Source organism: Suricata suricatta, chromosome 1 (genome assembly GCF_006229205.1).
Source record: "Suricata suricatta isolate VVHF042 chromosome 1, meerkat_22Aug2017_6uvM2_HiC, whole genome shotgun sequence".
Taxonomy (NCBI): Eukaryota; Metazoa; Chordata; class Mammalia; order Carnivora; family Herpestidae; genus Suricata; species Suricata suricatta.
The window spans coordinates 107714492-107732362 of record NC_043700.1 but is presented as its reverse complement, the minus strand read 5'-3'; the positions used below and the strand labels follow the sequence as shown (position 1 = coordinate 107732362).

The following is a 17871-nucleotide window of genomic DNA, read 5'->3' as shown; positions in this document are numbered from 1 at the left end:
TCTATCTTCTGATGAAAATAATTCAGGAGAACATGAAGGTTTACTTTAGAATTCATTTGGTTAGATGCTTTAAAACTTGTTTTAGTTCCACAGTTGGAGTAACTAACAGACAATACCTCAAATATCTAAAAATAAAAATAGTACATGAACCACTAAATGAGACTGCAAGTAACTATATAACTTTTTTAAAGTTTATTTATTTATTTTCAGACAAACACAGTGCGAGTGGGGAAGGGGCAGAGAGAGGGGGAGAGGGAGAGATTCCCAAGCTGGCCCTACACGGGCAGCACAGTCTGATGTGGGGCTTGAATCTCCCAAACCATGAGATCATGACCTGAGCAAGATCATGAAACCAAGAGTTATACATTGAACCGACTGAGCCACCAAGGCGCCCCTCTTTTATGATTTATCTTAATATGAACACATCCTGAAAAGTATAAACATACCGGTAATCCAGGAAGTCCGATTCCTCCTTTTTCACCTGGCATACCTGGGTCCCCCATGTCTCCCTTTGAGCCTTTAAGTCCCTGCAAATGATATGGTTTGCATGTAAGAATCATACTGACCCTTGATAGTAACGTTCCAAGGAAAACAGAATTCCAGATCAATCTTGTCAGTGGGTGGTCCTATGTTGAGATGATTCTGATTTTCACTGCTAAAGTTATTTCTTATAGCAAACTTCTACATTGAACCAATATTATTTCCTCAAGCAATGGAAGGGATTAAACTCTATTACTTAGGCCATTTGAGTATGAAAATCATGAATCTAGATGTTAACATAATTTCTCCTGATTCTGTATTTTTATCTGGCAGCTAATTCAATATCAGTCGTCCTGAAAACAATTTAAGGGATTGTATTCTCAGCAGTACAACACACACCTTGAACCAGGACAAGTGTTATAATAATAACAAAGGTTCAAATAAATTTCTCCTATCTCTATCCACCATACTCTACTATGCCTCTTAAAAGCAGGAGGAAGTTCCAATCACCATCAGTTTTCAATGGTTCAGTATACAGAAAGATAAATAATGTAGGCACCAATTATTAGGTGCCTGGTCTTTAGGCATCAGAGTTCAATCAAGCTTATTAATACTTCAACTTTTCCATAGTGTTCTTATTTTATTCTCACGACATCCCTATGAGGTGATCCATGGTGCTTTTTTTTTTTTTTTTAAGAAAGAGTGACTTGTGGGGAAGAGCACTGGGTGTTGTATGGAAATCAATTTGACAATAAAATATTAAAAAAAAAGAAAGAGTGTGCACAGGGGAGAGGGACAAGAGGGACAAGAGAGAGAGAAAGAATGAGAGAGTAACAGAAGTCTTAAGCAGACTCCACGCAGGACTCTAGGATCATGATTTGAGTCAAAATCAAGAGTCAGACGTTCAACTGACAACTACCTAGACTCCTCCATGATGCTATTTTATTCTTCTTTTACAGCAAGTACATAGATAAATATATATTTTGAATGCTAACAAATCTGACTTTTGTAATAATAATAATGAAATGAATTTATATTGTTAAGCATTTTCATCCAAGGAGCTTGACTATCATATGACCAGATGGCCTATTCTTGAGCAGGGATGATAATAGTTCTGATAGTAAGGGGCCCCTGGCTGCGTGCACCTATTTATCTTTTCCATACCAAAATCTACTTCAGGACAGGAACATGTTTTTTCTTTACTTATACTTATTTCACAGCACTTAGTTCAGAACCACATGCTAAGTGGGTGGGTAGATAGGTGCTTGAATGGGTAGTAGACAGATCTAACTGGTGAATCAGCCCCTAGTTGGTTTTAGGAATCCAGTGATGGAGAGCAGCAGGGGAGCCCGTCCCTGCTACTGGACTTAGTAGCAGAAGTAGACCTTGTAAAGCCTATAGAGAAAAACCCAGCTACTATGTATGGAGGGATTATATAGTATCCATGTGCATGTCATTATTTTTAATGACTAGCACTGGGAAAACAACCAGATTTTTAAATGCTAATGTGATCTCTGATTAATAATAGCATAACATCAGAAGTCTCTTTCTTTTTTAACTATCACATTTATTTTATGTGACATTATATGACTTCGGTATACAACTCTGATATTAAAATAACTCTTGTATTTAATGTTCTTATCTAATACTATCTCCTGGGGAGCATATTTCACTAACTATATCAAGAATCCTCTTGATTTCTTATGATCTTCTTGATTTTAATCATTTATTGAGCAAATAATGGAAGATCGGAAAACATCAAATATCTTGAAGCTAACCATTGTGATTTGACTCTGAATTAAGAGTAGTGTCCACATTCTCCTTAGTCAGATTCTTTCTAGCCAGAGGTAAACAATAGCTTAGAGGCCAAATCCAACCTGGGGATTATTTTTGCACAATCTGAATTTTTGAGAAAAAAATTTAAGGGGTGTTCAGATAGAAAAAAAATCTGTGACAAAAACTGTATGTGATTTACAAAGCCTAAAACATTTACTATCTGGTCTTTTATAGAAAAAGTTTGCTAACCTCTAATTTCAGGGAAACCATTGGAGATGCTGACATTTTCTGTAGAAGTGCAAGTGTCCCAGATGTTTCTGTCTTTTCTAGTGATCTTGAAAATTAGGTGTAATCTTTATTTGGGAAGAAAATATTGTCAAAATAACACATAAGCAATATCTAACTTTGTGGAAACTTTGGTTAACTGATTATTATTTTGAATTGTTAGTATTCACTTACAAAAATTAGGCTATTCTTACTAAATTGGTAGTGATCATTTAAGTTGAGTAAAAATTCACAGAAGCATCACTGGTAGATTGACAAGGGGTATTAACACAAAATGTCATATTGCTTGTATGTTTCTGCAAAGAAAACTAATGTCTAATTGAAAACCAGTGGAGTATTACATGGCAATGAGAAAGAATGAAATCTGGCCATTTGTAGCAAGGTGGATGGACCTCGAGGGTGTCATGCTAAGCGAAATAAGTCAGGCAGAGAAGGACAGATACCATATGTTTGCACTCATAGGTCTAACAGGAGAAACCTAATGGAGGACCATGGGGAGGGGAAGGGGGAAAGAGAGTTGGGGAGAGAGAGGGATGCAAAACCTGAGAGACTATTGAATACTGAAAGCAAACCTAGGGTTGAAGGGGGGGGAGAGGGAAAAGAGGTGGTGTAATGGAGGAGGGCACTTGTGGGGAAGAGCACTCAGTGTTATATGGAAACCAATTTGACAGTAAAATATTAAAAAAAAAAAACCCAATTGCTTTTTAGAGTTACAACAGATGGTGAAAAAAGGAAGAGGAAATCATATATCAACACTCATGTCTTTTTGGCTCCAAATCTATAATAAAAGTGGTGATCAATAATGATGCTCTAAATGTCAGTATTTATCTTTGAAAATTACCTGCTCTCCATCAGCTCCTGGGATTCCTGGAGATCCTGGCTCTCCCTGTTAAGATAAAAAGTGATTACTTGCCTCTTTTCATCATTGGTAAATAAAAGTGATGCTGGTTGGTAATAGTACAATTTGACTTTTCAGCAAAGGCATCATAACCCAAGAATACTTGGTTACATCATAGCATATCAAAACTAAGTGAAATAACATTTTTCTTGAAGATTGCATATAACAATCTTATATGTAGCTAAGAACCAATGTTTTTGTTTCTTGCCCCATGTGAGATTCAGGCTAAAGGAAAAAATGGTGAAAGAAAACTGGTAGAGATCATTTGAAGGCTGACCATATCCTGTAACAACAACCTATATGCCTCAGTTAATTTCTTTCTCCTTAAAAAAATGTGTATGATTTCTCTTTATTTTTCAACTTCAGAAAAAAAGCAAAAACATGACAGCTAACTTAAAAATAGAATGCAATGTTTTCACTGGCACCATTTGAACAGTGGATACAGATTCATGACTGTGAATGTGCTATTTCCAGATATAATCAATTAGATAATATCTTAATCCACATAAAATTACATTTGGGTCAGTTCGCTTACCTATACTATGCTAGGAATGAACTAAAGTTTACTATTCATATTATGATGTATTAGAAACCCTGACAAACCCCAAATCTATTTATTTTATCTTAATTGAAGATGACACATTAAATACAAATTTAAACAATATGCTAGAAATTTATCCAACCAACAAAGGTCCAGTCATTTTTCATTTGGAAAAGCACCGAACAAACAAATTCTTTGAAAGGTAAGATATTATTTTAGATCAATGAGTCACTTTTGTAGATCCCATTATAAATATCCCTGACTCCCATACAGTGCAAACTTTGTAAAGTCAGCCCTCCTGAGTGTGAGTGGCCTGCCTCACAGATTTTCAAGGGAGCTGACTTGACTGTATTTTTCTAGAAAGACTTGTTTGATGATGTATAAACCACAATATTGAAATTGTTAGAGATCCTTTCCCTGGTAAAAACTTTTAAGAGTTTTGGCCACAGCATGAAATTTGAGCTTTCCAATGAAAGAAAGTCTGACAAAGAATGCATTAAAAAAAAAAAAAAGGAAAAAAAGAAAAAGCCTTTCTTTACTTCTGATTTCCTGCTCTTTGTGGTAGCAGAAAAGTTTATTTTGCCACAAACAAGTCTGCAGAGGTTGGATGCACCTGGCTAAGCCTTAATTTCATTCTTTCTGAATGCTTGTCAGCACTTAGGGTCCAATAATGATTGTTTTGCTAAGCTTTTACCTTCAAAATGTGACCCGCAAGTGTTTAAAAGAAAACAGAACTCGTGAGTTATGAATTTATCTTTTCATTCATCAAATGTAGTTTGTAAAGAGTTACTTGATGTGTAAGAAGTCAAACAATCTTTGTTTGATAAAGGAAAGAGAAACACTAATTGAATAGGCTCCCTTTCAGTCTGAGGCCGAGTCCCCAGTGCAGATGGGTTCTACACTTGACTTGGGCTGCATTTGCTGACTCTTGCTCATAGGCACATCTCACCTCATTTATTCCAACCTTCTCAAGGAGAGATCAAGGAAAGCATAAACGATTATATCAATCAGCCCAAGATCTCAATTACAAGATCATTATGCAGTGCGGGGGCTGGGGTAGAGTGACAGCAAAGTGGGAAGGCCGGCCTGAGAGGGCAGGGAGTGAGTATGACCAACTCCCTCCCACAGCTCACTTGTCAAGACATTCATTTGGCCAGCTTCCTCCTGTCTTTCAGCTTCAGCTCAAAGCCATCCTTGACTCTTAAGACGGAGGAGCCTTCCTGTATGGACATCCATAGCATGCACTCCTCATCAAAGGACTTACTCTATTTATTAGGAGTTGTGACTTTACTTGCCTAGCTCCTGTTCTAAACTGAAAGCTCCTTCTTGAAACCCCTTGCTATATTCAGGCATCTCTGTTAGATATTAGTCCCTATCACAGAGTAGAGGCTCAAAAGTTACTCATTGAATAACTGAATTAAAAAATGAGTAGCGATTAAATTATGTATATGGGTGTATATGTTTTAACACTACATGTACCCTTTATTGCTAGGTGGTTCTTTTAGCCTCTTTAGGACAAGGGATTTGTACTCTTTGGATGGCTGTAGGTCTTTGGGCTTTAAAGAAGAGTAAAGTCATAGAAGTTTTTGAGATGTGTGAGGAAAGAGGTATGTGTTTAGCACAGCAGCAAGGAATCTAGATCCTGGTTGACTCTCCACAGAGGAAAAAGGAATCTGCAGATTTCCTCCTCTGTTGTCCAGTCCAGCTCACCTAGAGATTAGCGAGTAGGGCTCCACGCTGACTTGCTCACCAGGGACAAAGACTGTTAACGAGAGTTTTTGTTTCATCTCTAAGTACCCAGAATGTGATAGAGAAATAGAAAGTTAAAAATCCCAAAACATATAATGATGTTATACATGAGATCTGTTTAAAATTATGCTCTATGTTCTAAATATATCTTATATGGGTAAGGACCTCAGCAATATTTTAGTTTATATTCCTTTTTATAATAAAAAATTACTTTCTATGTGCTCGCTTGCTATTTTTAAGTATCTTAGAGAGTATAAAAGCTGGTGTGTGTGTGTGTGTGTGTGTGTGTGTGTGTTCATGACAGACTTAGCAAATAAACTGCTTTCAAAGGCATCAACAAAAAATGGATTTCAAAATCACTTGAATCTCCTAGAAAAATCCAATGATGAATGTTGTATTTCAACTCACATCGCTCAGTTCTGAAAAGCCAGAGCCACTGGCCATGCATTAATTGCTCAAGTTTGGTTAAATAATTAAATTTAAGTTTGGAGGGCTAAAGCTAAAACCACCGACAAATCTGAGATATAATTAAGTGATTCTAGGTTTTTGCTGTTCATAGTTGATATGTTTCATTAGAAAAGATTTAAATGGCAGAATGTCTGAATAAATACAATAGGATTTGTTATAAAAAGTGATTGAAAAATGATTCCTCAAATTGTCATCTGTGAATGCATCGTGCTAAAGCTTCTCTTATTCTTTTTATTACAAAAGAATTAATGGGAAAAACCTTTTTTAGTGTTAGATTAATTTTTTCTTCAATTTCCTCTATATAAATATTTTCCTGTTTTCATGTACTACATTGAGTGGCTCTTTACCTTTATAATTCCTATAAAACTTGTTTTTCCCTAATTTAACATTCTGTTTTTCTCAATGTCCTCCCTTTAAATTTAATGTTATTCTTCTTTTGCTCCATTCTTTCATAATCTTCCCTTTTTTTCTGATTCCCTCTCCCTTCAGCCCAGACTTCAGTGTCCACTCTTAGCTGCCTTAAGCAATATTGCCTATCGTAGCTTCTCTAGCATTTCCTAAGAATGATTTTTCAAAGATACATCTATTTATGGTGGGATTCTCTGTACCATTAGTGGTAAATAGGAACAAGTAAAATAAAGAATGACCTTTGGCCCTTGTAGTCCTTGAGGTCCAGGTGGTCCAGGGGGACCCTATATCAAGAAAAGACAACATTTTAAAAAGCAGCAAGTATATGTATTACAATTTATGCTTTAAATAATAAGTACACTATCTACTTCCCTTATTTATGTCATAATCAAACATTCCCCAACATTAATTTGCAATGAGAACAAATTTCACCGTTTATGTAAGTATAAAAACTACCTATTTCTATGTAAAACTATCAATACATTTAGGTAAAATAATACTGAAGATGCCTTTGAGTTGATTCTATAAAATAATGTAAAATTGCTGCTGTGTTCCACATTCATCGCCTTGGGAATTAGCATGCTAATATTAGCTGTGTTTCTAGCCACCCAGAGCCCCCCCTCCACACACAAAGGATTTGATTTCCTAAACACTAATGAACAAAATCACATTATTATAAGACTGAAAACTTTACAAAAAGTAACAATAACTTTGTTTTTGTTTTTGTTTTCTTCACTAAGCAGATGAAGTAGTTTAATTGGGGCCAATGTTGTAAAAGTTATTAATAAGGAGACATAAAACTAAATATCAGACAGCAACAATTGCTACATTAGAACCACTATGATTGGCATGCACCAACACCACGAAGTCACAAACCACAGAAATCATGCATAGGAGTTACCGTGACAGTTAAGGTGGTAATCCTCTGTTGGGAAAATGTATTGACAAAGACAGAGTTACCTATTTTGTGTGCCAAAGTACAATAATACATTTCTGAACTGATCAAATTTTTGAATATGTTTTGGCAAGCCTGATGTCTTATAAGGTATTGAGAAGATACTGAGGACATATTAACTTATCTTAATAGGTTATAGGTAATAAAGATTTTGGGGGTGGGGTCAGAACTCCATTCATCACCTGATAAAGATTGTTTTTAAAACTATTTTTAGAGTTTTCTTTTTAAAAAACCTATGTGTAAAGAAAAAAGAAAATGTCAAAATGTTAATGCACCTGATTAAAAAAATGTTTGTAGTTAAATGGTGTACAGTGGAGGTTTGTCAGCATAATTGTGAACTGAGAAACCACTATTCACAAGAGTTCCATTCTAGAGCATTTAAATTAGAGAAAATGGAAATGTCCAATTGTATGTGTAATTTTTTTTAGTCTGTAGCTTATTTGTTGCATTATAATTAGCTTTTTTGAGTGCTATGGCTAAAGATAAGAGTTGGCATGGAATTCATTCAGTTTCTTAGTGTAAAGTACTATAATAAAATATATTCTGTGAAAGAATGAATCTCCACTACATCTGACCCTTAATCCATGAACTGTTTCTGCACTAATGTTTTCTAGTCTAAGTCCTATGCTAAGAGTTCTGTAGCGCCCATCACCACGTGACCTGGTCATAGAGGGAGCACATTTTCCATCAGGAACTCTGCTCAAAGAAACACCTCATCCAGTTACATGTAAACTTGTGAATATCGGTTTGACACCATCCCTTTGTTTTCCACTCCTTCATTCCCATTTCTGACTCAGGTTGCCATTGTTGCTGTTGTTTATTATTGTTGTTGTAAAAAATAATCTTAATATTACTGATCTTACTTCAAACACTTGGGTCTCTAGTGGAGGGGACTCATCATTCTTTAGAAAACAATATATTTATGCACATGTACAAATGGTTTGTATTCTATGATAAAATCAGTCATCGTCATTACAGCTTCATGGAAAACACAGCAGGAAAGAAACCACCAGTGCTTCCAAGACAGAAGGCAAAGTGATCACATACTAGGGACAAGTTTAAAAAAAATATCAAGGCCCAGTTTTTATACTATCATATCTGTGTAACATAAGGTGTCACTCACTTTCTCTCAAGGGATTCACCTAGAGCAAGAATTAGATTTTTTGCTATGAGAAAGCTACTTCTTTGCTCCTGTAAGTAGGAAAGTCATTTTAAAAAGGTTATTAGAGTATTATAGAGTAGAAATAATTTTTTATCATTGTTTTCCAATCATATATTTAAGTACAAATTTATATACAAAAAATACTAAGTACTAAAAGAATCCTAAAATTTTAGAAAAGGAAGGGAGTTTACAATTTGAACTCCCTGAGGTTTTCCAAATGTACCATATTTGAATTCACTTTCCACCTGGGCACAAAACTAGTTTGCCTTTCTTTTTTTTTTAATGTAGGGATAACAATATGTTTTATAATGAGTTGTGTAATAAAGGCATATTATTAATGGTAACTGAACTATCTAACAGATGGAGTTTACGTTATTTTGTTAAATAACTATATTTTGTGAGACCTAACAGTTACATAGGGCAGGTTTCATTCCACTAATAATAAAAAAACAAATGACAAACTAAGCTAACTTCTCAACAACATAATTTTTACTGCCATCCTGAAGCCCCCACGTGTGGGCACAGAGAGACATCCTAAAGCTGTTGGGTCACACTGAATTTCTTGTGTCTGGTTCCTCCACATTACACCTATGGGAACTCAGCAGCATTCTCTCCTAAACTCCAGAATGATTGGAAAACCAGAGATTTTTGGTAGTGATAAAGAAAGACATGTTGTTCTCTAGTGAGGCACGATGTGAAATGGGAGGCATGAGCTGAAGCAACTGTAAATTTGTAGAAGTCTCGCAAGTTGATTTTCATTTATTCCCTGAGATGCTTATGAGAACTTTAATTCTCTTTAGAATTAAAGTTTATTTTCTTTCATTTCTCATAATGATGCAAGCTGAAAATCACCCATGATTTACTAAAGAATAGGTTTAATTTAGATGGTGTTGAACATTTTTAAAACTTGAATTCAGAAATGGTGAGGATTTACTGCTAATCGTGGAAACTTAAAAATTAAAGTAAATGGTATATGGTAATGTTTCTATAAATAACAATTTTCAATAGAGGCAATGGCAAAATTGTATATTTTGAATGTGTCATTTTTATAATTGTAATATACTTTTATTTACCTAATTATTTTAGTTTTTTGCATATATTTTTAGAGGAGGAAATAATAAAATGAAATGGATAAAATGGTGAATATCCATCACTGGTTAGAGAATTAGAAGAAAAAAATTTCTACTACCTCCTTCTCAGTCTAATAGCTGCTTAGCTTAATTGATTTTGTTAGGGGCCCTTATTCCACTAGAGTACCAGGTTAGGAAAACAAATAGTTTCAAAAAAAAAACTATAAACTATTTACAAGCATAACACATAGTTGCCCTAACAACCCTATAAAAACAATAAATCTTTATTTAGGCTGAGATATAAACATGAACTAGTTGACTATAATGGATACTGACTGGTTTACTGTCATACAGAACTTAAGGCAGAAAAAGAAACTGAGCACATATATCCTTTCATATCAAGACGTGGGTGTCAATGGTTTAAAAAGTACAGTGCATTCAGGTATATTTATAAAGGATATTCAAGAGCTCCTAAAACATTACCTTAACCATTATACTAGATTTTATGGACACTTAGGAAGAATCCATTCTGAAACATCTTTACAAATAAGATCAATGAAGTATAGATTCACTCACTGATTTCCCAAAAATGACTCAGTTAATAGCAGAGAGGTAATCAAAACAGATTTTTGGTTTTAGGTCAAGAGTAGCTTGCTTCAGGCTCTTTTCATGCAAAAGATACTTTAAAAGACTCACAGTTCTTCCAGAAGTGGTAATAGCCTATAATATCAGAGCATTTCTTGGAAGCTAGGAGAATGTGTACCTTTTGAAGGTTGTAGGAAGAATTATGGTGTCACTGAAAGCAGTTTAAGAGAAATTTAATTGCTAAAAATTAAGTTAAAAATTATGTCCCTATATTTTATAAGTAAACACTTTGAAAATATAGTAGGTACACCAAAACTTATTCTCTTTCTCTCCCTTTCCACATGCAGTTTTCCATTTGTGAGGAAAAATGAACTTAGAAATCTGGTTCTAGAAGTTGACAATAGCCAAAGGCTACTGCTTATATCTAACCCGGGTGTATGGAGGAACACTATTTCAAACTACTGACTGCACACACTGACCAAGCAACATTTCTTCAAGCAGCAAGCATGCTTCTCTTTGCATTTTACCAGAAGAAAAAGAAAGAAAAGAAAAAGAAGCTGCGCTGAAAACAGATTCTGAAAAAACTACTTAATAAATGTTTTACTAGTTAAAAATGGTAGTTGTAGAAAGGACCTGTAGAAATGTAGATCTACTATAGTTAGATACTGTTGGTGACATCATAAAGATGGGGGAAATAAGTCAATCAAATACAAAATGGCAAATATTTAATACAACTAATTTGGCGTTCAAGCAAAGAGATGGATTCTGTAAATAGACTAAGGGTACTCACTTATCAAACAGTAATCATTTATTCAATATTTATATGCCCAGGTACATTGGGGGATATGAAATAAGCAAGAGATACACCTATTTCACCAAGAAACTTACAATCTGGTACGAGTCAAGACTAAAATAAATTATGTGATTTGAGAAAATTATAGGTTAAACTAATTGACCCTGACTACTGATGTTTGAAAAGATCAAAAGCAGAATCATCTGAGTAACAGCAGTATATTGTTGGATGGGATTTAGATGGATGAAAGAAGGGGAAAAGAATGGGATGAGCAAAGCAAAAAGAGGGCAATTTTTGTGATATGATAAATATCTGTGTTGTGGAGAAATAGGAAATTCTCTATTATAGACAGAATTATAGAACTTTGAAAGTCAAATGGAGAAGTTTGGGCTTGATAGAGTAGGCAAGGTGGTCATTTATGTTTCTGAGCAGATCAGAGCCTTCAAAATAATAATAGTTTAGAAAAATTAGCTTAGAGTGATATGCAGGATAGGTTAGAAAGAGCTGGGAGGCACTAGGACCAGAAGAATTGGTCAAGGGGCTGCTGTAGTGTTAGCCCTGAAACAGATAGGGTGTGGACCAAGTTGGGAATGGAGAGAATAAGGCAACCTCAGGAGATACTTTGAAAAGGAAAAAGCAGCCTCTGTTGAGATATAGTGGATGAAGCACTAAGAATATCTTTAAAAGAGTCTAAAGGTTCTATCTCAAGAAAGTTAAAGAATTATAGTTTCACTAACAGAAACTGATTAGTTAAAAAAGGGAATCATTTGATAGGTGGGAAAAATAATCAATAAATTGTGTGTGTCGGTGGGAGATGAGAAAGCACTGGTGCATCTCTAGTGGAAGTGTTCTGAGACCCCTGGAGGTACATGCAAATCAGACCTGGAGGGCGAAAGATTTGGAAGGCACAATGCAGAAGAAACAGGGGAAGTGACTGAACCAAGAAAAAATCAGAGACTTGAGGATACCAAAAATTAGAGTATGACAGAGAGACTGGAAATACTATGAATAAACCTAGAAGAAATTAAAGTAGAGGATTAGAAAAACCAGAAAGAAAGTTTCAAAAGGATGATGGTTTAGAAAATCAAGGGTGATGAGTACAGTGAGACTGACCTAGAGGTCATTGTTGGCCTTTCTAAGAGAAGTTTCAATAGAATATTCATATAGGCTAGAATGCAGGCATCTAAGCATGAAAAGGATGAATAGGAAGCAAAGGTAATGGAGATAAGCCACATAGTCTATAAATTCTTACTCTATAGGTATTTCTTTATGGTAATAACACATTGCATTATGAATGGTAACAGCAATAAGAGATAACATATAGAAGACTTACTATGTGCCAGGCACTTCTAAGTGTATAATAGGTATTTAGCCATTTACTTCTCATAACAACCCTTGAGGCAGATATTCCTACTATCCTCTTTTTACAGACAAGGAAACTGAGGCACAGAGAAGTTAAATAACTTGTTCTAGATCATGAACTTAGTAAGCAAGATTTGCAGCCAGGCAGCTCTGACTCCAGAGCCACAAGGCTCTTAATTGCTTTGCTACACTTGCTTTTAAAGCAAGGGAGACAAAGACTGGCAAAATAAATGAAGGTTTAAACCAGATAACACTAAAACATATCTGAAGGCAGAAGGGAAAGAAAAGGAAAGAATGAAAAATGCTGAGAAATAAAGAGGATACACTGGAACAGGGAGACGGAGATGGGCTCAGGAGATCAGAAGGCGGTGTGCTCTGAGCAGCAGAGCTCTCTGGGATGCCGGGGTGGGAGTGGAAGCTGATATTTACATACGCATCAGTGTCACTGTGCCAGGGCAGGGGGCAGTCACTTGCCTGCAAGGCTTCGTGGAGGTTGCCATTGTAGTCTATGATCTCAGTGGCTCCTTGATCTCCCTTTTGACCAGGTGGACCCTATGAAGAAAACCAACCAAGGGAAAATCATGGAAGTTGGGCTAGGTTGTACATTTCGGGCAAAAACAGAAATAGCAACATACAGTCTTCTCTGAACATTAATTCCTTCATATTGCCCAACTTCACTTTAGAATAATCATGTTCAAATTTTGTTTTCATTTCAAAGGAGGCAAACACTTTTAACTTCCTATAGATGGTAGATTAAATAAATGAAATCTGATTTTAAAAGAAGAAATAGGATTCAATCTCTGAACCTGTTTTCTGAAAATTATAAAATGTAGGCTAATCTAATTTGACTTGCAACATTTTGTTGGCTATCACACAATATTTATTAATGCACTCCCTAATCTCTTTCTACTCATCTACATCTCATAGATTGTTTCCTTATTCTTTAAGAAGATGGAACACTGTTCTGTAGGAAATACTGTCTTTCACAATGTGAATAGAATTCCATTAATATTTAACCAAATAGGGAACCAATATAAGGCATCTACCCTACTCATTACCTCTGCCACTGAATTTCTATTAGTTATGTCCTAATTCCTTGCCTGTCTTTTAAAAAGGCTTTGAAAATATGGGGTATTGCTTTTTTTAATAATTGAAAAATGGAAAATTATATTAACTGGATAGTTATGGGCTTGCTCTTGCTCACTTAGCAGAGAGAAAGTGAAAAAGTTCTTTAGACCTTGTAGGGCTTATTTTATGTGTTAGAATCCATACACTCATTGGTCCAGGTGTCTAAAATAAAAAATATGAAAAAAAGAGGAAGCAGAAGAAATAATTAGAGTCTACCTACAGCGCTATTATAGGGTATTGTTAGTCCTGGTGTCTTGTGAAAAGCCACATGGACATATTAGTCAAATTTGAGCTTGTAGGGGGCCAAAAGCTTAGATGAGAGATGTACTCACCCTTGGTCCCAGGGCTCCAGAGTCCCCTTTCTCTCCATGATCACCCTTTCCCCAGTGAAAAGAAAAAAAAAAATGAATTACTAGTGAGGCCAACAGCCCAGAAATATCTCATATCTAAGGATGTATTTAATACCATGCAGCAGCACTTTTGATATGAACTTCTGAAGTGGAAATAACAACTAGAAGAAGAATAACTACTGACACAGAAAATGCTTCTTTAAGATGCGCCATAAGTGAATTAAAACTCCCCTTTCAGATGACAGAGTATCTTGGAACAAAAATATATACAGTACCTCTCTAACTAGGGATCTTCAAAAGCAGAGCAAGTGGTTTCTATGATACCCAAAGAAGCTTTTACCTCTCAGATTGAGCCATGTTCTTGTTTTTATATGAAGAAATTTGGGGCAAAGGGAAAAAGAGCCAATCAATTGGGCTGTTTTCTAAGAAAAATAAATCTAGATAGTCTGGACAGGGAAGGAAGGGACAGGTCATTCTAGAAGGGTTTAGAAGGGAAAGGTCACCAGTGAGGCCTCTCTTTGATAATAACGAAGATACAAGGAAAAGTTTCTCCAGAGGTATAGGCCTTTTAACACTCAGAAGGTGCTGAAGTGGACAGCAGCTGGCTAGACCAGGTTGGCAGGGCTGAAGGTCAGGGGTGGGCCAAAGGCAGCTTTGTTTTTCCAATGCAATATGAAAAATCTCTAAAGTTCCATTCATGGAGCTATTACCCAACCTGGAGAGAAACTAGGAATAGTCCAAGCATCAAACCACATATAAATGACTCTGAGAGCACTCAAAATTCTTAAATGTCTAAACAGAAACTTTGGAGAAGAGATTTGAACTTATGTAGATTTGAAAGTTTTTAAAGACAGCCTTAAATTGGTAGAGTCATTTTCCTAAGTGGAATTCAAAGTATTTTAATGTGCCTTTCTACATATTTCATAAAATGGATAGGGACCCATGAAGGTAAGCAGGAAAAGAGATTTTAATTTTTTTCCACTCACATTATATTGATAACATTGACCATAGGAATTAAATTTGTTATGAATAGAGAATTAATACTTTCTGGTCTCTGTTTCTTCATTTTTTACCCCTTTTCCATGTTGTTAGCTGATAACATCTTAACATAGTTCTAAGTACATAGGTTATTGCAGGTATTATAAAAAGCATAATAAAGGAAAGAATTTCTATTGGTGGTGAAGTTTTAATGTCACGGAAGGAGTCAACTAACTTAAAGCAAAGTACAATTTGAACATTTACCACAAAGACAGCCAGGAAATAAAAAATAAGATTATACCCTACATAATGTAAATTAAATAAAACATTTATTAGTCCAAAGAAGCTAATTTTATGTAATAGGAAATACAACTCCTCTTAAAGACTAGTCTGAAGCACAAGAATACACAAAACAAACAAGATGAAACAAACCAATTGTTTTGAGATAATAGGATAATAGGATGGGAATAATGCAATCCCCAAGAATCCCGTGATTCTCTGTGGAAGAGGAAAAAGCCACAATTCTTTAAGGCCTCCTGTGACATTAAAATGGTTACTTGGTTACTGACCTTGGACCCCTTTGGGCCTCTAGTTCCTGATTCACCTTGTTTCCCCTATTATAGGAGAATATGAAGATGGAAAAGAGAAATGATAGGGGAGATAAGAACAGAAAAAAGAAATTAGCTGTGACTCAGAATAAGGAAGAAAAATGGAAACACTTTATTTTAACTGTCTCAGTATATGGCTTTACATAATGTTGCCTATTAGAACAACTAACCCTGAGTAGTTATGACCATATCATAGTTCATTCCCTGGTCTCTCCACTGCCTTCATTCCATTATAATTCTGAAGACTTCCCATCCGTCAGTGGATGGGAAGTGTTCTGTGAATAATCCTCATTAGTCTCGACAGTGTTGGCATACATTTCTTTTTCATCAAAGAGTAAATCATTTCCTGTGTCTCTAGGATGGGTTATTAGAATAAAGTGTTGCCATATTAGTTTGTAGGAAGGGTAGAAGAATAAAGACTGAACAGTCAAATAAATCCTTAGCTCTGATATTTTCAAGGTGTTATACCCTTCAAGTTACCACAGAAACTAACACAGCATGTATCAACATTTTTCTCAGGAAGCTTTAACACACATTGAGTGATAACATGTTAATTCAACAGTACCTCCCCCTTTACATTTGGATGTGTTACTAAATTTGTTCCCTGAAAAGAACAGAGAAAACTGGAAAAGTTGAATTATAAAATTCCTTCTGAGAAGAACCAATCAGTGTGCATTTCAATACAAGGTGATTTTTGCTGTTTTAATATCTTTTGAGGAAGTGTATTTGAGTTTCATGTTCTAAAGTAAGTAGGGGGGGCATCTAGGTGGCTCAGGCAGTTGAGCGTCTGACTTGGGCTCAGGTCATGATCTCATGGTTTGTGAGTTGGAGCCCCACATTTGACTTGCTGCTGTCAGCACAGAGCTTGCTTTGGATCCACAGTCCCCCTCTCCTTCTGCGCCTTCCCTGTTTGCTCCCTCTCTCTCAAAATTAAATAAAATGTTAAAAAATAGTTGCGCCTGGGTGGCTCAGTTGGTTAAGCATCTGGCTTCAACTTATGTAATGATCTCATGGTTCATGGGTTCAAGCCCTGCATTGGGCTCTGTGCTGACAGCTAGCTCAGAGCCTGGAGCCTGTTTCAGAATTTGCATCTCCCTCTCTCTCTGACCCTCCCCTCCTCGTGCTGTCTCTGTCTCTCAAAAATAAATTAAAAACATTAAAAAAATTAAAAATAAAGTAAGTAGGACACATAAACCAAAGAAAGCGATGTCCCAATGCAAGAATAACTGACCTTTGGTCCAGGGGCTCCAGGCTCCCCTCGCTCACCTCTTCCAGGAGGCCCTGCCTCCCCACGTTCACCCTGTCACAAAACACAGAACAAGTAAATGACAGTCTCCCTTAACTCCAGGATTGTCCCTGTAGATTAATAAGTGAATTGAATACAATCAAGGAAAGCACAGAGTTACCTTGTATTTACTATGTATCCTGCAACCTCAACATGGATTATCTCATTTAATAATCAAAAATTCAATGTTTGTAGTATCATTCCTGTTTTATAGATAAGGAACTGGTTTGGTAATGCCTGTTTGATGCCTATGTTGGTAAATAGAAGATCTTTAAAGAGAATTGATAAGGGCCATCATTGTATCTCAACACACACATGGACATAGTTTTCATTCTGTAGCCACTGTTTAAGATCTGCCAGGAAGAAGAATGGCAAAGTGGTTGAGTGCCAAGTATTATACTCCGACATCATAGGTCTTAATCCTGTTTTTTTTTTTTTTTATTTACCAGTTCTGATAGTTTGGGGACAAATAAGTTCTGCAAGCCTCAGTTTTCTCTGAAATGTGAAGATAGCTATCGTACTGATCTTGCAACTTATAAATGCAAAGTGCTCAGAATACATAGGTGTTACAGCTTTTTACTACACACATAGCTCTATGAAGTATGAACATGATCACTGCCCTCCAGGAGTTAATTATCTAGTTAGACAAGATCCACATAAACAAAATACTTAAGAATTAAAGAGTGATATAAGGCTATTCATGAGAGAAGAGGAAATTCCATAGGGTTTTGAATGGTCCAGACTGGATCCCTGGAGATGAGACTTCATTCGTGTCCTAAAGATGAGTAGGGGGTATTTTATAATTATTGTTGTTTATGACTGTGCTGTTGATGAATGCAGCAACTGCATAAAACACTTCACATGCATAATCTTATTTAATCTCTGGGACAAATGAGAAAGGTATTAGTTCCCATAATCTACAGACAAGCTGAAGCTCAGAGAGGTTAAGAAACTTGGCGAAAGTCGTAAATCTTTTAAAGTGAGACAGCT

General features: G+C 35.8%; 1 protein-coding gene across 1 annotated transcript in view; it reads right to left on the bottom strand.

Annotated features, from left to right (window-relative positions):
* The window catches only part of COL25A1 (collagen type XXV alpha 1 chain), a 39371-nt gene extending 22479 nt beyond the window's left edge, over window positions 1-16892 (bottom strand). Inside the window, exons 1-8 of the mRNA XM_029951352.1 lie at window positions 16828-16892; window positions 15558-15602; window positions 13993-14037; window positions 13007-13084; window positions 7507-7530; window positions 6845-6889; window positions 3383-3427; window positions 447-527 (exon numbers count right to left, since the gene is read on the bottom strand). Of these exons, the coding sequence (XP_029807212.1) occupies window positions 447-503 (57 nt within the window). The 5' untranslated portion in view covers window positions 504-527; window positions 3383-3427; window positions 6845-6889; ... (3 more) ...; window positions 15558-15602; window positions 16828-16892. The remainder of the gene's footprint in view (window positions 1-446; window positions 528-3382; window positions 3428-6844; window positions 6890-7506; window positions 7531-13006; window positions 13085-13992; window positions 14038-15557; window positions 15603-16827) is intronic.
* Between the last annotated feature and the right edge of the window lie 979 nt (window positions 16893-17871).